General features: G+C 42.3%; 1 protein-coding gene across 1 annotated transcript; it reads right to left on the bottom strand.

Moving 5' to 3' along the window:
• Positions 1-1,027: 1,027 nt before the first annotated feature.
• LCE3A (late cornified envelope 3A) lies at positions 1,028-1,297 on the bottom strand. The gene has a single exon (XM_004026690.1). The coding sequence runs from the start codon at positions 1,295-1,297 to the stop codon at positions 1,028-1,030; it is 270 nt and encodes an 89-aa protein (XP_004026739.1).
• Between the last annotated feature and the right edge of the window lie 21,430 nt (positions 1,298-22,727).

The following is a 22,727-nucleotide window of genomic DNA, read 5'->3' as shown; positions in this document are numbered from 1 at the left end:
GGCCCTGTTTCCCTGCTGCCCTTAGGTTAGCAAAAACGTGAGCTTAGGGTCACAGGGTCAGGGTCTGAGAAAGACGGTGAGGGACAAGGGGAGATAGATAGATAGATAAATAGAGATAGATAGATAGATAGATAGATAGATAGATAGATAGATAGAAAACAATGATTTACTTTTTCATTTCTTCCAGGGATCACTGAGCTGAGATGCCCTGAAAGGAAAAACTAACAGCACTGTCAGCCCCCTCCCAAGTGCCTAACCCTCAAGTATCCTTTTGGTTGTTTGCTGCCAGTCTATTTCTGTTGTGGTTCCAGCTCTGCAGGAAGCTGCTACCGGAGTCACCATGGGCCCACAGATCCCACTGACATGCCCAACAGAGCATTCTGGAGGCTCCAGTTGCTGCCACAGCTCTGGGGGCTGCTGTAGTCCTGGGTCATGAAGACTACAGAGTATCAGAGTTGGAGGAACCAGAGGACCAAGGACCCGCTCCCATCCGGAGCTTCTCTTCTTCTCTGCCATCCAGGGCTGAGCTACCAAAGTGTTTTCAGAAGGATCTGAACGGGCCCAGTAAGCTCATTCCCTTTGCTTTCCAGAGCTCTGTGTTTATTTCCAACTCATGCTTCTGTCCTTGACCTTGTGAAAGACTGCTCACCTCATTCCCACACTAATATACAACCCCCCTAAAAGGGTTTTGTGAGTTGAGGGGTGTATGACCCACTTGTGTCTGTTCCTAAGATAGGCCTATGTACCCAATGTGGGGCAGCCCCCATAGGGCAAAGACAGGAACGCACTGGACAGAGCGTGCAACGAGAAAGCACAGCTTTATTCTTCACAGCACAGGGATATTAAAGAAGGAGGGAAAACACTAAGACCAGCAGGATAAATCCCCTGGGGGAGTACTTGAAACTCATCAAGGAACATCTCAGTAGGAAAGAGGGGAGAGGAGCAAAGAAGCACCAGGCTAGGGCTGGTTCCAGTCATTTTGGCACTTTCTTTTCTCAAATATTTTTACTTAATCTCGTGGCTCAGGTCAGCAGCAGCCCGCAGAACTGTGGCCACAGCTGGAGCCCCCGCCTTGCTGACCACTTCCCCTGTCACAGGAGTTGGAGTTCTGGCGCCGGCAACGGTGAGACCTGTGGCATCTGTGGTGACTCAGGCAGCAGCTGCCCTCGGAGCTGGGCCCACAGCCCCCAGAGCTTGGGGCACAGCTGGAGGAAGCTGGAGGCAGACACTGTGCTGGGCTCTTTGCAGGGCACTTGGGCGGAGGCTGGCACTGCTGCTGGTTCTGCTGGCAGGACATCTAGGCAGGAGGTCAGGGAGCCTGGGCAAAATAAAAGCAAAGCAAAATACGTGTCAATGCAGGTTTCAGGCCAGGGCCTCCTCATGCTTTGGTTTAATTGTGGATCCCTTCCCCTAAACTCAGTCTGCCCTCCAGCTAAGACCTGGGGAAGGGGAATGCAAACGGATCTGAAGTTAAACCGGCCTGATACTGCCCCTTCCTCCGGCCCTCTCCCCTGCCTGGGAGGCAGCTGACACTCCTGGGTGGGCCTCTGGGGCTCCTGCGCACGCTGTGCGGGGCCTGTCACACCTCCGGACCCGATGCGAACAGCGCCCCCTGCAGGCGTCCCGTGAACACAACGCCCATGACCCTCCAGGGTGGGTCCTCTCTGGACGTCCTCTCTGGACGCCTGTGAGCGCAGGGTGTGAGGAGGCAACGCATCTCTGCGCACATGAGGAAAAGGGGGTTCAGAGGTCGCAGCATCGCGGAGCCCCTGAAGTGGCTCGCAGACTTGTCTGTCTTCCTCACTATCCCGCCCATCTCCCATCCCAACCCCAGCCGGCCACCCACCACAGCCTCTCTGCCGCCTCCACCCTGTCTGCCTCCTCCCCTCTCCTTGTTGAAGCACAGACGTGTTTGCGCAGCCCTTTCAGCCCAGGTCCTCTCGCCAGCTGGACGCTCACCTGGTTTGGTGGAGGCAGAAGAAGGTTCTTCCTGAGGTGATTGTGGACTGAGGAACCCAGGGCCTCAGCCCTTTTATCCTGGGTATTATGATGCACAGCCCAACTATGTGTCTTCCTTTGCTCCCCAAAGGGAGGGAAAGCACCACACACTCCCAAGGACCAGGCTTTCAGCATATTCTTAAAGCGCATATTTTGAGGAATGACAAAAGGGAAGCAGGAAATCTCGATGACGGGCCAATTATCCACCGTTCAGGCCTTCTGGCTGCTGTTCCACTTTTTTTTCTTCATTCAGCTCACATGCTCTGAAGCCAGGGTACGTCCTTTGTGGGGCCTGGTAATATGGGGACAAACAGAACACATTTCTCCCCTTGACTAGCTCACAGCTTTTCAGAAGGCCAGATGGACAACTGAGCAATTAAATCACATCCTATGTGCTAAGCGATGCAGCACAAGTGTGCACAAACATGGCAGGCTGGGGTCACTGCCTTTGGGTGTCAGTCCCCATTGCTTTGTGGATTCCTTTACATGGGTGATGGAATCAGCCCCTGTGTCCTGAGATGTTGGCTGCACTGAGCTCACTGGACCTGGGTTGAGTAAGGGGTGGAAGAATGGCCTGGGGCCATGGCTTGAGAGGTAGTGTCCTCAGGGAATATCATGGCATCTTACAGGTGACATTGGGCACTGTGAGGGGAGAGGGGTAGAGTGGAGGGAGGTGCAGATGGTATAAAAATGTGACCTCCATCTGTGGGGTCAACAGAAATCACACTTAATGGGAAAAAAGGGGCATCCGTTTTTGGCTGTATGTGAAATGTGTAAGGCTGAATTTAATCCTATATATTATGTTAGTAATTTATTAAAATTTCTTTGAATTTGTTGATAATGATGAGGTTGATGGGGTTGTATGCATTTCACTTAATGAATACCTGTGATAATGCTTGAAGTTTGTGTATGATGAATTCATATAAATGGAATGTTATTTACTATTTGGTTTTAGTTATATCAGTGATAAATTTATCAGTGAATTCATCTCTAATAATACAATACAATATGCCATAGCCTCTAAATAAAAACCACTGTAATGAATTTTAAAATAATCTTTATTATACTATATATTCTTCCAAGGAAAATAATCACAATTGAGACAATATTAAGTTTCTAATAATCATGAATTTAAATTATATTGTAATTTTAAGCAAAATGTTATTTTGATCTGAGTATATGAAAGCCTGAAGATGCTTGTTCTTTGGTACAAAATACACTGCTAGAGGATATTAGTTCCTTCTTCCCCTTTGCCTATCACTCTACTTTGAACAATTGCAATATCGTGCATTCTTTTAAGAGTTCTATGAGGTCAGGAGTTCAAGACCAGCCTGTCCAACACGGCAAAACCCCGTCTCTACTAAAAATACAAAAATTAGCTGGGTGTGGTGGTGGGCATCTGTAATCCTAGCTACTCGGGAGGCTGAGGCAGGAGAATCGCTTGAGCTGGGGAGGCGGAGGTTGCAATGAGCTGAGATCGCGCAACTGCACTGCAGCTTGGGTGACAGAGCAAGACTGTCTCAAAAAAAAAAAAAAGAGTTCTGCAGAATTATGAATGGAAGAGTGGGAATTCCTGGTGGAAAGCTGGTGAAAGGCTAGGACAGGTGTGCCAGAAGCACGTTTTTAGGAACATGTTGAATGGGGTCCTCAAGGCTTTGTTAAGTTTTAGTGTCAGAGCTATGCTGGAAGTAACTTTGCCCTTATATCCTTAAGTACTCCTACTTCCTTCCCTCAGAGGATATAATAATAAAAAGAGACAATTGCAAAGGATGTGAATGGGCACTTTTGAAATGCCACACTGGGTGGTGTGAATGAGAAGAGCGTAAAGGAAACATAGATCTCTTCGCACTGCTGCACTGATTTTGCTGGTGGAATAGGTGTGAGAGAAGGACAGGAGGGGTCACCTTGAGGGAAGCATGCTGTTAGTGAAATCTGGGCCTCCTGCAGACTTAATCCTTGTCTGAACCAAATGCCTTTTCCAGACATAGCCCAAAAGGTTGAGGAGAATGGGCTGTGATACCTTCAGAGCAGGGAAAGTACTTACCTCTTGAACTGTTGGTTCACCTAATGCTCTTCTTCTGAGACCGCCAGGCCCAGATCAGCAGCAGTCCTACTGACCTGTGGCAGCAACGGAAGCTCCCACCACTGACCACTGCAATACCATGACCATAGGTGGTAACACTGGTGGGATCAGCTCAGGCATCTGAGCTGCTCCTAGAGCTGGAGCCATGGTGAGATGAGCCTGGAAGAGGACTTGGAGCTGGTCAAAGGTAGTCACTTTAGAACGCACTTGGTGAATTACTTAGGAGTGAAGCACTTGATAGGTGTTTGGCATGGCTGATGGCTTTATTGGCAGCTTATCTCAGCAGGATCTATTTAGCACCTATTCAGATGCATCAAATAATAATAAAAAATGTTTCCTTTTGAAATTAAAATCACATTATGTAGACAATATATAGGTAAAATAAACAAGTTTCAGAAAGAAAATTTTTTACCCAGATTAATTTCTTTAAGAAGATTTCTTTTTCTCTAGATAAGTATAGATAGGTGGCCATATACATGTATTCATAGATATACATGGCCCTGGCCAAGCTCTCGGCTACTTGCAGAAACTCAGCCAAGGGAGGCTGAACAGTGGCTGGGCTGAGAGTCACTTTGCCTTGGCCTTTAAGGCTATACAATTCCAGGGCTGGTTCCTTCTCTGTCTGGACTTCTCTTTATTCTCCAATCTCTTTCCTTTTTTTTTTCTTGTTCCATCATTTTCACCTTTTCTTCTAAGACTTATGAATCCTGCCACAGAGAAACTTCCCTAGTTTCAGACAAGAACTCCTACCTGTGGAGGCAGACTGGAGGAAAGGCTTGTGATGAAGCTCCCTTTCCTGGGAGATCCCAGGGCTGGGCTCTGAGGTGTGATATGGCTATCGGTGGAGCAGGTCAAGCCTCTTACACTTGCAGGGCAGGTAAAGGCTCTTCCTGGCATCCTGTGCTTGCTCATTCCTCCTGTGGTGGCCCCATGGAAACTCCCAAGTTGTTGCTTTCTGCTGCCAATGAGGAGATGAAGCTTTGCCAAGGAACACCCTTTCCTCAGGCTTAGTCCCCACTGAGCAGCCTGGGGATTCCCAAGAAGCCCATCATTGGATTAGAGATTATAGGACTCCAGGTATCCATGTGTCTGTCCCTTCTTAGGAAACATCTAGTCACACCCTCTCCTTTAACTTATTTGAAAGAGGGCAGGAGGAAGGGAGATCAGTTGCTGGCCAGGGGACTGACAGAACAGAATGGATTTGTAGAAAAGCATATTCAAGACTTAGTAACTCATTGTCTGTGCAAGATGGAGGATATGAATTAGCCAAGATTATGTTATTAACTCTCCTAATGATTAGGAGCATAGAAAGCTTTCTTTAGAGAATTTTGAGGTTGAGATCACAGCAGGACCTTGAAGTGGATATAGCTTCAGGATGTTTGAAGAAATGGGGGTGGAGGCTTATGATCTACTGGTCAAGAAAGTCCTGGAGGGAAACTTCTGAATCACACTCTGATTATTTTCTTGTATTCTCCTCCTTCCTTCCATCCCTCCCTCTTTACCTCTATTCTTTTCTTCTTTCTTCCTCCTTCCCTCCCTCCCTTCCTCTTCCCTCCCTTCCTTTGCACCACTAACCAAGAACCAATTTGGTCTATGAGACCAAACAAAGCCAGTGAATATCACACATGATGTTTCTGTTGTCACTGCAGCCCCAATCAGCTAAGAGTGGTGGGTGGGTACAAAAGTATCTAAAACTTTAAACCACTGATATGAAGATTCATGGAAGCAGTGACCACCTTGTCAACAGTGTTCCTAGTAGTTCCCAATTTATGGTACAACAGTGATTGTCCCTGGGCATTATGGGACACATGGCTAGAGACTTTTCATCCTTCTGCTCTGAGCACACCCATCTACACAGATTCACCACATATCCATACACATACTGATGCTCCATTATGACTATTCCTGTCAAACGGAGTGAGGGAACCACAGAAGACATCACCAAGGCCATTTTTAGATGATTCAGTGTCTTGACTATCTCATTGGAAAACAGTAATTCAAACTTCAAACCTGTGCAAGTGTCCCTTCCTTCCTTTGTTCTTTCCTTCCTTCCTTCATTTTTTCTTCCCTCCCCCTTTCCTTCTTTCTTTCTTTTTCTTTTCTAATTATTATAAGATGGTTTTCAAATATTCCACTGAACTTTGAACAACTTGGGGAGATCCTTATGTTATCATCGTTGAATTCCTAAGCAATGGTGAACTGAGAATTGTCTTTATGGAAGGTGTTTAATTAATCTTTGCTGAATTAAACTCACAGCTCTGAGAGGATAGCGGCCATATCTGGGAACAGAAAATCAGTGAGAACTTGGAGACTGAAAAAAGAAGAGTCACAGAGGCCAAGGGCTTGGCTAATGTCAGGAATTCCCATGAAACATGTTCTTGCTCTTGGCCCATGTCTGGCTTCTGACAGCTAAGTACCCTTGCCCCACTAACATGCTCTGTTCTGCTTATGACTACTGCATTTCCATGCTCCCCAGATGAGACTCAAGGCTCAGCAGGGATTTGGATCTCAGGGCTGAGCATGTCCCCTCCACCTCATCAAAGAGCCTCCTCCTTGCTCTGTGCTTGGGCAATGCTGTGGAGAATCCAGCCTAGAATAGAATCAGGGGATCTGACGAGATATCCTGTTCTGGCCCAGGAGTGGGGCCAAGGGGGAGCATCTGTAGTGAGCCAAGGAACCTCCTCATTGGGATATTCACAGGGACCTAGCAGGTGAGAGACAGAGAGGCCTAAGGAGGCTGAAATCTAATTTGAGGCTCTAGGAGAGGAGCCTGAAAGAAATCATGTAATCTGAACCCCCTCAAGAAAAGTGTGGATTCCTAAAGATGTCAAGACCCTGTTTCTTCAGAGTTCCCTCACATGAACACAGGAATACACTGCTTCTTTGTTCCATTTCCTAGGAGTGGGGTCTTACGGATTCAACTTGATGAGAAAATAAGTGTCAGAGAAAGAGTTGCCTGGATGTAACTGAACAATTTCTGTATGCTTTCTCAACCACATGAGGAAATCTATGGAGTGAGATTGGACTTCCCTGAGAACATCTGTCTTCTGTAGCAGATGTGGGTCATAGTTGAGCTGACTGCATATTAAAGGCATGGGGAGGGGGAAGGAGTTAGGGGTGAAGGGTGTGGGGAAGAGCTAGATAGGATCTGAGGCAAATATGTGGGGCTGGGCTTTCTCTATTACGTTCTGTAAATTTACTCTCTGTAAATTACTTAACTTCCCAATGCCTCAATTTCCTTATCCATAAAATAGGGATTAAGCTGATGGTATGGAATATAAGTATCAATTAATGATATAGTAACCAGGACAGTGGGGAGAGGTGGAGCAAGGTAGTCAAATAGAAGCCTCCAGCAATTTCCCCCCTGCAAGAACACCAAATTGAACAACTATCCACACAAGAAACCACCTTCATATGAACCAAAAATTAGGTGAGCGATCAGAGTACCTGGTTTTTACATCATGTCAAGGAAAAAGGCACTGAACAGGATAGGAAACACAGTCTTGAATTGCTGACACCACTTCTTCCTCATCCCATGGCAGCAGCTGCATGGCATGGTGAGAGCTAGTGTGTGCTTCAAAGAAAGAGAGTGCCGTGATTGTGGGACTTTGCATTGAAACTCAGCGCAGCCTTGTCACAGTAAAAAGAAGCATGGGGTAGAATTCAGCTAATGCCCATGGAGAGACCACTTAGACCAGCCCCAGCCAGAGAGGAATTGCCCATGCCAGGAGTTGAAATCTGAGTTCTGGCTAGCCCCATCACCATGGACTAAGTGTTCTGGGATTCTAAATAAACTTGAAAGGCAGTCTAGGCCACAAGGACATAAATTCCTGAGCAAGTCCTGGTGCTCTGCTGGGCTCGGAGCCAGTGGACTTGGGGTGCACATGACCTAGTGAGACACCAGCCAGGGCAGCCAAGGGAGTGCTTGTCTTACTTCTTCCCCAACCCTAGGCAGCACAGCTTACCGCCCTGGGAAAGACTCCTTCCTGACACTTGAGGAGAGGACAGAAGAGAGTAAAGAGTACTTAGCCTTGCAACTTGGATAGCAGCTCAGCCACAGTATAATAGGGCACCATGCAGTGGCCTAAGGCCCCCATTCCCGGCCCTAGCTCCCAGTTGACAATTCTAGACACAGCCTGGGCCAGAAGGGAACCCACTGCCTTGAAAGAAAGGACCCAGTCCTGGCAGGATTCATCACCTGCTGACTAAAGAGCCCTTGGGCCTTGAATAATCATCCGTGGTAACCAGACAGTTTTCACCTCAGGTTTTGGGTAAGACCCAGGGCTGTGCTGGCTTCAGGGGTGACCCAGTGCCTTCTCAGCTGTGGTGGCTATGGGAGAAGACTCTTTCTGCTCTAGGAAAGGAGAGGAAAGAGTAAAGGGAACTTTGTCCTGCAGCTTGGGCACTGGCTTGACCACGGTGGGATAAGCACCAAGCAGGCTCCCAGGGTCCCTGATTCCAGATCTTGGCTCCTGGACAGCATTTCTGGACCTACCCTGGGCCAGAGAGGAGCCCATTGCCCTGGAGGGAGAGACCCAGGCCTGGCAGCATTTACCACAAGCTGACTGAAAAGCCCTTGGTCCTTGAGTGAACATCAGTGGTAGCCAGGCAGTACGCACTGGGGGCCTAGAGTGGCGGTGGCCATAGGGAGAGGCTCTTTCTGCATAAGGAAAAGAATAAAAAGAGTGGGAAGGACTTTAGTGGCTTTGGTGCCAGCTATCCACAGTAAAATAGAGGACCAAGTAGCTTCCTAAGATTACCAACTCTAGTCTCTGGCTCCTGCATAGCATCCTGGGGCCTGCCCTGGGCTGGGGTAGAGCTCACTGCCCTGAAGGGTAGGACACAAGCCCAGTTGGATTCACCACATGCTTACTGAAGAGCCCTTGGGCCTTGAGTGAACATCAACAGTAGCCAGGCAATGGTCACTGAAGGCCTTGGGTAAGACCCAGTGCTGTGCTGAACTTGAGTCTGACCCAGCACAGTCCCAGTGGTGGTGACCGCAGCGGTGCTTGTGTCACTCCTCCCATAGCTCCAGGCAGCTCAGCACAGAGAGATTCTGTTTGTCTTGGGGAAAGTAAAAGAAAGAGAACAAGAGTCTCTGCCTGGTAATCGGAATTTTCATAGATCTTACCCAAGACCACCAAAACGGTACCTCTATGACTCTGCAAAAGTCATAGCATTATGGGGCTTGGGGTACTCTCTAATGCAGATACTGCTGCAGTGACTAAAGATTTAGATCACAACACACAATTATCTTTGGAAATTTGGAAACTTTCCCAAGGACAGGGTGATGTCCTGTCTGTCTTCAAAAGCCCAGACTGCAAAGTCTACAATAAATACCTAACTCTTCGGTGATCAGACGTGAATAAACATCCACAAGCATTAAAACCATCCAGGAAAATATGACCTCACGACATGAACTAAAGAAGGCACCAGTGACCAGTCCTGGAGTGACAGCAATATGTGACCTTTCACACAGAGAATTCAAAGTACCTGTTTTGAGGAAGCTCAACAAAATTTAAGATAACACAGAGAAGGAATTCAGAATCCTATCAGATAAATTTAACAAAGAGATTGAACTAATTTTAAAAATCAAGCAGAAATTCCAGAGCTGAAAAACTCAATTGGCTTACTGAAGAATGCATCAGAGTCTCTCAACAGCAGAATCAGTAAAGCAGAAGAAAGAATTAGTGAGCTTGAAGATGGGCTGTTTGAAAATACACAGTCAGAGAGACAAAAAAAAAATAAAAATGAATGAAGCATGCCTACAAGATCTACAAAACAGCCTCAAAAGGGAAAATCTAAGGTTTATTGGCCTTAAAAAGGAAGAGAGAGAGAGAGAGAGAGAAAGAGAGAGAGAGAGAGAGGAGAGAAGAGAAGAGAGATTGGGATAGAAAGCTTATTCAAAGAGGTAATACAAAGAACTTTCCAAACCTACCCCAAGCAATCTACTGATTCAGTGCAATCTTTATGAAAATACCATTGACATTCCTCACAAAAATGGAAAAGACAATCCTAAAATTTATGTGAAACCACACAAAACCCGGAGTAGCCAAATCCATCCTGAGGAGAAAAACAAAACAAAACAAAAACCTGAGAGAACCAAGAGGAAACCAATCCCAAAGCTATCAGAAGACAAGAAATAATCAGAATCAGAACTAAACTGAAGGCAATCAAGACACACACAAAAAAGCCATTCAAAAGATCAACAAATTCAGCAGTTGGTTTTTTGAAAAAAATTAATAAAATAGATAGACAACTAGCTAGACTAATAAAGAAGAAAAGAGAGAAGATCCAAATAAACACAATCAGAAACAACAGGGGAGGTTACCACTGACCCTACAGAAATATAAACAACCATCAGAGGCTACAATGAACACCTCTATGCACACAAACTAGAAAACCTGGAAGAGGTGGATAAATTCTTGGACACATACAGTCTCCTAAGACTGAACCAGGAAGAATGGATTCCATGAACAGACCAATGAAGAATTCCAAAATTGAATAAGTAATAAGCAGGCTACCAACCAAAAAAAAAAAAAAAAAAAAAGCCCAGGACCAGGTGGATTCACAGCTGAATCCTACCAGAAGTACAAAGAAGAGCTGGTACTATCCCTACTGAAACTGTTCCAAAATATTGAGGAGGAGGGATGACTCCCCAACTCATTCTGTGAGGCCAGCATCATCCTGATACCAAAAAACCTGGCAGAGGCACAACAAAAAAGAAAAATGCAGGCCAATAACCTTGATAAACATTGGTGCAAAAATTCTCAACAAAATACTTACAAATCAAGTGTCAAACTACAAATGACATTCTTCACGAACTAGAAAAAACTATTTTAAAATTTAAATGGAGCCAAAAAAGAGCCCAAATACCCAAGGCAATGCTAAGCAAAAAGAACAAAGCTGCAGGTATCACATTACCCAATTTCAAACTATACTACAGAGCTACAGTAATCAAAACAGCATATTACCGGTACAAAACCAGACACATAGAAAAATGGAACAGAGTAGAGAGCCCAGGAATACGGCTGCACACTTATAGCCATCTGATCTTCAATAAAATTGACAGAAATAAGCAATGGGGAAAGAACTATTTATTCAATAAATTGTGCTGAGATAATTGTCTAATCATAAACAGAAGACAGAAACTGGACCCCTTCCTTACACCATATACAAAATTCAACTCAAGATGGATGAAAGACTTAAGTGTAAAATCTAAAACTATAAAAACCTTGGAAGACAACTTAGGCAATACCATTCTGGACATAGGAATGGGCAAAGATTTCATGATAAAGATGCCAAAAATAATCACAACAAAAGCAAAAATTGACAAATGGGATCTAATTAAATTTAAGAGCTTCTGAACAGTAAAAGAAACTATAACAGAGTAAACAGACAACCTACAAAATGGGAGAAAATTTTTACAAATTAAGCATCTGACAAAGATCTAATATCCAGCATCTATAAGAAACTTAAACAAATTTACAAGAAAAAAGCAACCCCATTAAAAAGTGGGCAAAGTAAATGAACAGACACTTTTCAAAAAATTACATACGTGCAGCCAGCAATCATATTAAAAAAAAGTTCAGTATCATTGACCATTATAGAAACACAAATCAAAACCACAATGAGATGTCATCTCACACCAGTCAGAATGGCTACTATTAAAAAGCCAAAAAATAACAGATGCTGGCAAAGTTGTGGAGAAAAAAAAAATGCTTATACTCTGTTATGGGAGTGTGAGTTAGTTTAACCATTGCGGATAACAGTGCAGTAATTCCTAAAAGAGCTAAAAACAGAACTACCATTCAACATAGCAATCCCATTACTGGGTATATACCCAAAGGAATATAAATTGTTCTACCATAAAGACACATGCATACATATGTTCATTGCAGCACTATTCATAATAACAAAGACATGGATTCAACCTAAATGCCCATCAATGACAGATTGGGTAAAGAAAATGTGGTACATATACACCGTGGAATACAATGCAGCTATAAGAAATAACGAGATTATGTCTTTTGCAGGAACATAAACAAAGCTGGAGACCATTATCCTTAGCAAACTAATGCAGGAACAGAAAACCAAATATCACACATTCTCACTTATAAGTGTGAGCTAAGTGATGAGAACACAAGGAGGGGAACAACAGACACGGGCTTACTTGAGGTTCGAGGGTGGAGGAGGGAGAGGATCAGAAAAAGTAACTATTGGGTGCTAGGCTTAGTACCATGGTGATGAAATAATCTGTACAATAAACCCCTATGGCATGAGTTTACCTACATAACAAATCTGCACATATACCCCTGAAGCCAAAATAAAAGATAAAAAGTAAAAAACTAGAGGAATCGTATTACCTGACTTCAAATTATACTACAGAGCTATAGTAACCAAAACCGTATGGTATTGGCATTAAAAACAGACATATAGACCAATGGAATCAAATAGAAAATCCAGAAATAAATTCATATATCTCCAGTAAACTCATTTTTGACTAAGGTGCCAAGAATATACATTGAGGAAAGGACAGTCTCTTCAATAAGTGGTGCTGGAAAAACTGGATATCCATATGCAGAAGAATGAAACTCAACCTATCTATGGCCATATAAAAAATCAAATCAGAATGGACTAAGACTTGATGGACTTAGACCTCAAAATATGAAGCTACTATAAGGAAACATTGGGGAAACTCTCTAGGATGTTGATCTGGGCAAAGATTTCTTGAGTAATATCCCAAAGCACAGGCAACAAAAGCAAAATGGACAAATTGGATCACATCAAATTAAAAAGCTTCTGCACAGCAAAGGAACAATCAATGAAGTGAAGAGACAACCCACAGAATGGGAGAATATATTTGCAAACTATCCATCTGACAAGAGATTAGTAACAACAATATATAAGGAACTCAAACAACTGTATAGGGAAAAAGTCTAATAATCTGATTTTATTTCATTTATTTATTTTCTATTTTTGGAATAGAGTCTTGCTCTGTCACCCAGGCTGGAGTGCAGTGGCATGATCTCGGCTCATTGCAAACTCTGCCTCCCAGTTCAAGTGATTCTCCCGCCTCAGCCTCCCCAGTAGCTGGGATTACAGGCCCATGCCAACACACACAGCTAATTTTTGTATTTTTAGTAGAGATGGGGTTTCGCCATATTCGCCAGGCTGGTCTCAAACTCCTGACCTCAGATGATCCAACTGCCTTTGCCTCCCAAAGTGCTAGGATTACAGGAGTGAGCCACCATGCCTGGCCTAATAACCTGTTTTTAAAATTGGGCAAAAGACATGAATAGACATTTATCAAAAGCGGATACACAAATGTCAAACAGGCATATGAAACTGTACTCATCGGCGCTTGTTAGAGAAATGCAAATTAAAACTGCAATGAGATATAATCTCACCCCAGTAAAAATGACTTTTATCCAAAAGACAGGCAATAATGAATGCTGGAGAGGATGTGGAGAAAAGGGAACACTACTGGTGGGAATGTAAACTCGTACAGCCACTATGGAGAACAGTATGGAGGCTCCTCAAAAAACTAGATATAACTACCATATGATCCAGCAATCCCACTGCTTGGTATTTCTCCAAAGGAAATGAAATCAGCATGCCGAAGAGATATCGGTGCTTTTATGTTTATTGCAGTACTAATCACAATAGCCAAAATTTGGAAGCAACCTAAGTGTCCATCAACAGATGAATGGATAAAGAAAATATGGTGCATATATATACAAGGGAGTATTATTCAGCCATAAAAAGAATGAGATCCTGTCATTTGCAACAACACAGCTGGAACTGGAAGACATTATGTTAAGTGAAATGAGCAAGGCACAGAAAGAGAAGCTTCTCATGTTTTCACTCATTTGTGGAATGTAAACATTCAAGCAATTGAATTCATGGACATTTTATATACCGTTAGATGTAAAAGAAGAGAAGACCTGCTTTTGGAAATGGAAAAGTAGGTTACTTTATACAAAATTTCCACAGAGAATAACTGTAAAAGCTAGAAAAGACAAAATAAAATATCTGTCTAAATATGTCATCAACCTATCAATTCAGTGAAGATTTTTGGGACCAAATTCTAAAAAGCAGAGAAGCCAAGAGACAGCCTAGAATGTAACACAACTTTTCTCTTGATACATTTGCCAATTCTGAAAAGCTGTAGCTGGAAGTTGAGAATATGAGTATATCTTTCGGAAAATTCATAGGGGTCAGGGAGGAGGGTGGACGAAAATTAGAATTTAGGGCTGTCAAGAAGGAGGGGATCTGGTAAACACTCCAGGATTTGGTTGGAACCAGAAGGGCTATAAACTATGAATGAGGAGAATCAGAAATAGAACATCCTGGCAGGGCACAGTAGCTTATGCCTGTAATCCCAGCACTTTGGGAGGCGGAGGTGAGGGGGTCACTTGAGCGCAGGAGTTGGAGTCCAGCCTTGGCAACATGGCGAAACCCCGTTTCTACTAAAAACACAAGAATTAGCCACAAAAATTAGCTGGGTGTGGTGGTGTGTGCCTGTGGTCCCAGCTACTTGGGAGGCTAAGGCAGGAGAATCATTTGAGCCTGGGAAGCAGAGGTTGCAGTGAGCCAAGATCGCACCGCTGCACTCCAGCTTGGGAGACAGAGCAAGATTCTGTCTCAAAAAAAAAAAAAAAGCAGCCTGCAATTCTGCAAAGAGACTGAAGCCAGGCTTTGAATGATCTTAGCCCCTGATCAGATTAGTATTACCTGGGAGTGTTAGTGCTCCCAGCCTAGATGCTTGCTAGAAAGAAAATAAAATCGACATTTAGAGACTAGATGACTTCTATAAATTTTTCATATAGAGCTCTACAATTAACGAAAAAAAAAACCAAATATATTTTTAAAAATTTGACTAGAAAAAGTAAGAGAAAACAAGCAATGCAAACAGAACAGAGGATATCTAGCTAGTATAGTTATGAGATACAGATTTGAAAATATCTATGATTAGTATGCTGAATAAATTAAAAGGCAAGGTGGAAAACTTGCACAGGGATCTACAAATTCCAAAAGGTAACAACATGGAAGTCTAGACCTGAAAAATTAATAACCAAAATTAAGAACTCAGTAGAGAGGTTAAATAACAGACTGAGCACAACAGAAGAGATGAATAGTAACTGTCAGATTGGACAGAAGAAAATATTGAAGCAAGGGAAGACAAACAACCGGAAAATACAAAAAAAATACAAAATATATATGGACTATAGTGAAAAGTTCTAATATCTAGATAATAATACTTGGAATCCCAGAAGAAGAGAGAGAACAGAAATAAGCAGTACATGAAGAAATAATCACTCTGAATTTTGACATACTGACAAAAGATATCAAACCACAGTTCCAAGAATGATTAGGCATCCCATGCACAAACTTCTTCTACTATTAGTGCTTGGGGATCCACCTGAGGCCTGGTGTTTCTTGCACTCCTTCTTGTCAAGCTCTGAACTCCTTCCTGGTGAGATGCTAAAATCTTGATTTGGCCTCTCAGCTTCTTAGCCACCACTTTCCCTTTCAGCATTCACAAATGGCTGCAGGGAATACATGTCCCAAATACCTGACCCACCCTGCTTGAATCCCCTCTGTTTCCAGGTCTTGACATCATCTGTTTTCACTGCCTTGGAATAGGCTTGCAAGATAAAATATAAGATGCCCAGTTAAATTTAAACAATGGATAACCAGCAAATACATTTTTAGTTTAAGTATATACTATGTAGTATTGGAGAATTATACTAAAAAGTTATTGTTTGTCTGAAATTTACATTTAATTGGGTGTCTTGTATTTTTATTTGCTAAATCCAGCAATCTACCTTAGTCCCTCTTCTGGGTCTTCAAAGGAGTTTAGAAACTTATTGTCCGCATATTTTAGCTGTTCTTATTGGGAAGCTAAAACAACCTAGTTGGCTATTGCTGGCAGAGAAATTCCTGAGTTTTAAATAACTTAATTGAAGTATTACATGCATAAAGCAAAGCACACAATCACTGTATACAGCTTGATGCTTTTTCAAAAAGGTAACACACTTACATAACAACACCCAGATCAACAGAGAAATGATTACCAGCATCTTAGAAGCTCTCCTTACTCCCCTTTCGAGTTACCGTTATTCCCATCCACACCAAAGGTAACCGTTATCCTGATTTTTAACAGTATGGATTAATTTTGCTTGTTTTGAAACTTTATAGAAATGAAACCATATGCTAAGTGCTCTTTTGCACCTGGTTTCTTTGCTCAGCATTATGTTTATGAGACTCATCCATAGTATTGTGTGAAGTTATAGTTTGTCAATTTTCATAGTGATATAGTATTTAATTGCATAAGCATTCCACACTTAATTCTCTGATTAAAGGACATTTGGTTAGGTTTCAGTTTTTTGTTTCTTACAAGTAGTTCTGCCATGACCATTCTTATATATGCCTTTGGAACATATACGTGTGGATTTTGGAGGATTATATTTGGGGAATAGGTCACAAGTTGTGCATATGCTCAGTTTTACTAGATACTACCAAGTAATTTTTTAAAAAGTCTGTATGAGAGTTATTGCTCTGTATTCTTGGAAGTCCTTGGCATCATTTGTGTCATCATGTTACCCATTCTTAGTGTTTGTCTCAATGGCAGTGAAAGTCTGCCTCGTGTCTGTGATGGGTCTTGGGCGGCAGAGAGGTGGTGTAGGCTGTTCTCATTGAGAAGGTACTCTTATTAACCAGCTCCCTTCAGTCCTACATAGACTATCTTGGGTTATCTTACTATATACTCCCACAGTCCACATTTTGTAGTAATTTCTTGCATAATTGGCTGCTTTAGCCATGAGTTTATTACCTCCATGAGGATAGAGACTAAAATTGTTTTGTTTATCTGCTATAGTTTAAATGTCCCCTCCAACACTCATGTTGCAATTTGGTTGCCATTGTAACAGTGTTGAAAATTTGGGCCTTTCAGAGGTGATTGGGCCATGAAGGCTCCACTGTCATGAGTGGATTAGTGCTGTTGTCATGGGAGTGGGCTAGTTGTTGCAGGAGTGGGTTCCTGATAAAGGAATAAATTCAGTCCCCATTTTCTCTCTGTCTCATATATTCACTTGGCCTTCTGCCTTCTGCCACAGAATAACCCTTACCAGATACTAGCACCATGCTCTTGGACTTCCCAGCCTCCAGAACTGTAAGCCAAATAAACTATTGTGTTTAAATTATCCAGTCTTTTTTTTTCCTAACTTTTATTTTAGGTTTAGGAGTACATGTGCAGGATTGTTATATAGCCAAATTGCATGTTGTGGGGGTTTGGTGTACAGATTATTTAATCACCCAGGTGATAAGTATAGTAGCTGAGAGGTACTTTTTTTGATTCTCTCTCTTCTCCCAGTCTCCATCCTCAAGTAGGCTCTGGTGTCTGTTGTTGCCCTCTTTGCATCCGTGTGTTCTCATTGTTTAGCTCCCACTTACAAGTGAGACATAAAAAAAATTAACTAGTGTTTGGTACTCTATCATGGCAGCAGAAAATAGACTAAGAAATCACTTAATAGTTTTGGCATAAATTTGGCACTCAATAAATAACTGGTCAATGAATAAATGGATGAGATTTTGTTGTGCCTCCCCCCAAAAAAATTTTAGAAATATATTTACTATTTAAAGAGCTGTCCCCTTACGTTGATGATATTTAAGATGACAAAGGTGATGATATTGACAAAAACCCCATGTCTAGGTGACATCTTATGATGTGGTTGTGGGGTTAGAGTGTTTAATTGGCATTCTTAACCATAGAAATGTCCACGTTCCTTTATATTTTTCTATTTTTTTTGCCCCAACAGCAAAACACTAACAATTAGCATGAGTGTCTTCCATATATGGGTCCACTGTGTGTTACTGGAGAGAAGCTTTTGAAGGGATTCATGGCAACCAGTTGACCAATCAGCATATCTTCTCTTTGGCTCTGTACTCAGGTCTGTGCTAGAGCTGGGTGACAGAGACAGTTTAATAGGTCTTGATTTCTTCCCTCAATGAGATTTGACTAATTGGAGGCAGTAAATTTTTATTTAATTAAAATTAAAAGGGAGGAAGGTTTTCAAGGCCCAAATATAGCATGAGTTTGTGCCTGAAGGCAGTAAGATGAAAGGTGTGCTCTGGTACCAATAAGCAGGGGTGTCAATAGTACTATCTGGGTGGCAGGATATGTGGGGATGATTATTAATCTGTTCTTTCTATATCCCCATAGTTTCCAAACTATTTTTACAATTTTAAAGTTGATTGAAAAAGAATCCTAAATGGTTACTGTTGCAGTATGGAAGGTTTTTTTTTTTCTTTTTGGTTGGGGTAAGCTATATGCAGAATGGCCACCCAACCAGTTATTTTTCTAGTACAGGAGATAGGCAAAGGCCAGTCCGTGGCATGTGCAGTGGCATAGGGAGGAGCAGATAGCTGTATAACATGCAGAGCCACTCTGTTATCAGAATCTCAGCCCAATCTGGGTATGGAATTTTCTCTACATAGACACTTCTCAGTTTGACACTAGGGAAAGTTGTCTTTATTTCCCTGTTGGTACTTGAGCCATTTCCCCAACATTTTCCTGAGTCATAGGCCCTATCATGGCCAGAGGATTAAGCTTGGAAAGAAAGCAGATATTCTGGTTAGATCTTGAGGGCTGTGGGTGTTCTAAAAATGTATTCTCAGCTCTCACCTGTTCTTGGCCCCTGGCAAGCAAGAAAAGCAACAAGGGTGATGGCCTTCAGCTATGGCCTCCTGTGGTGGGTATGATTGTTGAGTAAGTCCAAATGGAAACGAGACATTGGTTCAGCTTCCTAGTCTAGACTCTCTGGCAACCCAGACTCACTTTTCACAGCAAAACACCAGCAGCAACAACGACAAATACAGGCTTCATTTAGGACAGTCTCTGCTGTTAGCATGTTACATGTATTAACCTGTTTAACTCACAACAGCTCTTCAAGGAAGACATTATTATTATCATTTTAGTAATCTCAGGCTCAGAGAAGTTCACACAGCTACTAAGTGGCAGGACTGGAATTCAAACCCCAGAAGTTTGGTTCAGAGTCTATGCTCTTAACCACCAGGTAATAGGCTAGACAGAGACACATAGGCATCTGGACGAACTCATTTTACGGGTAATTTCAATCTGGTATTGTGCAAATATATATTCAACAAAGATTGAGAAGAGAGATTGAGCTCTGTAATAGGAGAAGGTTTAAACAAAAGGATGTTTCACCAGCTGGCAAAATAAAATTCTACAGTTAACTGGATTTACTCTATAGGCATATTTCGAAGATACTGTGAGTTCAGTTCCAGACCACTGCAATAAAGCAAATATTGCAATAAACCAAGTCAAATGAATTTTTTGTCTTCTCGGTGCATGTGAAAGTTATGTTCACACTATACTACAGTTTATTAAGTGTGCAATAGCATTAAATTTAAGAAATAATGAGGATATCTTAATTAAAAATACACCATAATGTGAGCCTTCATTGAGTTATAATATTTTTGCAGATGCAGGGTCTTGTCTTGATGTTGATGGCCACTGATTGATCAGGGTGGTGGCTGCCGAAGGTGGGGTGGTTGTGACAATTTTCTGAAATAAGACAACAATGACATTTGCTGCATTGATTGACACTTCCTTTCACAAAAGATTTCTCTGTAGCATGTGATGCTGTTTGATAACATTTTACTTACAGTGGAACTGCTTTCAAAATTTGAGTCAATCCTCTCAAACCTTGCTGCTGCTTTATCACAAAGTTCGTGTAATATTTTAAATCCTTTGTTGTCATTCAATAATGATCACAGTATCTTCACAGGAGTAGATCCCATGTCAAGAAACCACTTTCTTTGTTCATCCATAAGAAGCAGCTCCACATCCATTCAAATTTTGTCATAAGATTGCAGCAATTCAGTCCCATCTTCTGACTCCACTTGTATTTCTCTTCCTATTTCCATCACATATACAGTTACTTTCTCTGCTGAAGTCTTGAATCCCTCAAAGTCATCCATGAGGGTTGGAATCAACTTCTTTCAAACTCTTGTTTATGTTGATATTTTGACATTGTCCTATGAATCATGAATTTTCTTAATGGTATCTAGAATGGGGCATCCTTTCTAGAAGGTTTTCTATTGATTTAGCTCAGACACATCAAAGGAATCACTGTCTATGGTAGCTATAGCCTTACAAAATATTTTTCTTATATAATAATGATGCTTAAAAACTGAAATTACGGCCAGGCGTGGTGGCTCACGCCTGTAATCCCAGCACTTTGGGAGGCCGAGGTGGGCGGATCAGGTCAGGAGATTGAGACCATCCTGGCTAACATGGTGAAACCCCGTCTGTACTAAAAGTACAAAAAATTAGCTGGGCGTGGTGGCAGGTGCCTGTAGTCCCAGCTACTCAGGAGGCTGAGGCAGGAGAATGGCGTGAGCCCAGGAGGTGGAGCTTGCAGTGAGCCAAGATCGCACCACTGCACTCCAGCCTGGGCAACAGTGCAAGTCTCTGTCTCAAGGAAAAAACAAAAACAAAAACAAACAAAAAAAACCAAAGAAACAAATTACTTCTTGATTCATGGACTTCATAACAGATGTTGTCTTAGCAGGCATGAAAACAAGATTAATCTTGTACATCTCTATCAGAGCTCTTTGCTGAATAGGTGCATTGTGAATGAGCAGTAATATTTTGAAAGGTATCCTTTGTTCTGAGCAGTAGGCCTCAAAAGTGGGTTTAAAATATTCAGTAAACCATGCTGTAAACACATGTGCTGCCATCCAGGCTTTGTTGTTCCACTTTATAGAGCACAGGCATAGTAGATTTAGCATAATTCTTAAGGACCCTAGGATTTTCGGGATTATAAATGATGATTGACTTAGACTTAATGTCAATAGCTGCATTAGTCCCTACCACAAGAATCAGCCTTTCTTAGAAACTTTGAAGCCAGGCATTGATTTCTCCTCTCTAGCTATCAATGTCCCAGATGGCATCTTCTTCCAATATAAGGCTGTTTGACCTACATTAAAAATCTGTTGCTTAGTGTATTCACTTTTATCAATTATCTTAGCTACATCTTCTGAATCACTTGCTGCAGTTTCTGCATCAGCCCTTGCTGCTTCACCTTGCACTTCAGGTTTTGAAGATGGCTTCTTTCTTTAAACATCATGAACCAACCTCTGTTAGCTTCCAACTTTTCTTCAGCAGCTTCCTCACATTTCTCAGCCTTCATGAAATTGAAGAGAGTTAGAGCTTTGCTCTGGAATAGGTTTTGGCTTAAGGAAATCTTGTGGCTGGTTTGATCTATTATCTAGACCACTAATTTTTTTTTTTTTACAATATCAGCAATAAGGCGGTTTTGCTTTCTTACACTTTTGTGTTCACTGGAGTAGCACTTTTAATTTCCTACAAGAACTTTTCGTTTGCAATCACAACTTGGCTAACTGGACCAAAAGGCATAGCTTGGCTTTCCACATGCCTTTCTCATTCAGCTTAATTATTTCTAGCTTTTATTTAAAATGAGAGATTTGTGACTCTTCACTTCACTTGAATGCCTAGAGACCATCGTAGGGTTATAAACCAGCCTAATTTCAATACTGCTGTGTCTCAAGGAATAGGAATACCCCAGGAGACACAGACAGGAGAATGGCCAATAGGTGGGGCAGTCAGAACACACACAACACTTACTGATTAAGATTGGTGTGTTATATAAATGTAGTTCATAGTGCCCCCAAAGCAATTACAGTCATTGCTTCAAAGGTCACTGATCATAGATCACCATGACACATATAATAATAATGAAAAAGTTGAAATATTTTGAGAATTTCCAAAATGTGACAAAAAGGCACAAAGAACAGATGCTCCTAGAAAAATGACACTGACAGACTTGCTAGATGCAGGGTTTCTGCAAATCTCAATTGTAAAGAAAAAAAAGCAGTATCTGTGACAAACACTAAAGCTATTTGCAATGACAGGTATATCTATAATTAGAAGACTGCTTATGAACCTACACTGCGATCAAATAGCATATTTTCACTTCTATCTGCTTTCCATTTCTTCTGTTACATAAGCTCACTCCTCCAAACAAGCTCAGCTAAGTACATATTCCTCAGTGTCACTACACTTCTGGTGATGTTTTCTTATATCTCATGTTTCACACACACACACACACACACACACACACACACCCTGGGAAGCTGCCCAGTTACCCACCCCTTAGTCAAGCTCTGCCTTGGCCTCAGGCTCTCTGAAGAAGGGCTCACTGATGATTGTGGACTATGCAGGGCTGAGAGAGTGACCGGGGCACACTTTAAGTAGGAAACAAGAACTTTATTTTTGCAAAGAAAATGGAAGATAAGCAGAATGTTCTACGTGTGGAAATGCCTGTGTTAGCTTTGTGATCTACCATCCCCAGGATGTCAAAATGAGGGAATGGAAGAATGAGAAGCAAATTGTTTGATGCTTTGTCCCATGTGTACTTCAGAGGTCCTCAGAACCCAAGGCAGCAGCAGCTCCCAGAGCTGTGGCAGCAGCTGGAGCCCTGTGAAGGCTCACATTCACAGCAGCTGGAGCTCTGGGGTCTGTGGCAGTGAGACCTGTGGCACCTGTAGTGCTCAGGCAGCAGCCACCACCTCCTGAGCTGCAGCAGCCCCCAGA

Source organism: Gorilla gorilla, chromosome 1 (genome assembly GCF_029281585.2).
Source record: "Gorilla gorilla gorilla isolate KB3781 chromosome 1, NHGRI_mGorGor1-v2.1_pri, whole genome shotgun sequence".
Classification (NCBI taxonomy): domain Eukaryota; kingdom Metazoa; phylum Chordata; class Mammalia; order Primates; family Hominidae; genus Gorilla; species Gorilla gorilla.
The sequence above is the reverse complement of the archived record's forward strand: the minus strand, read 5'-3'. Positions and strand labels throughout refer to the sequence as shown.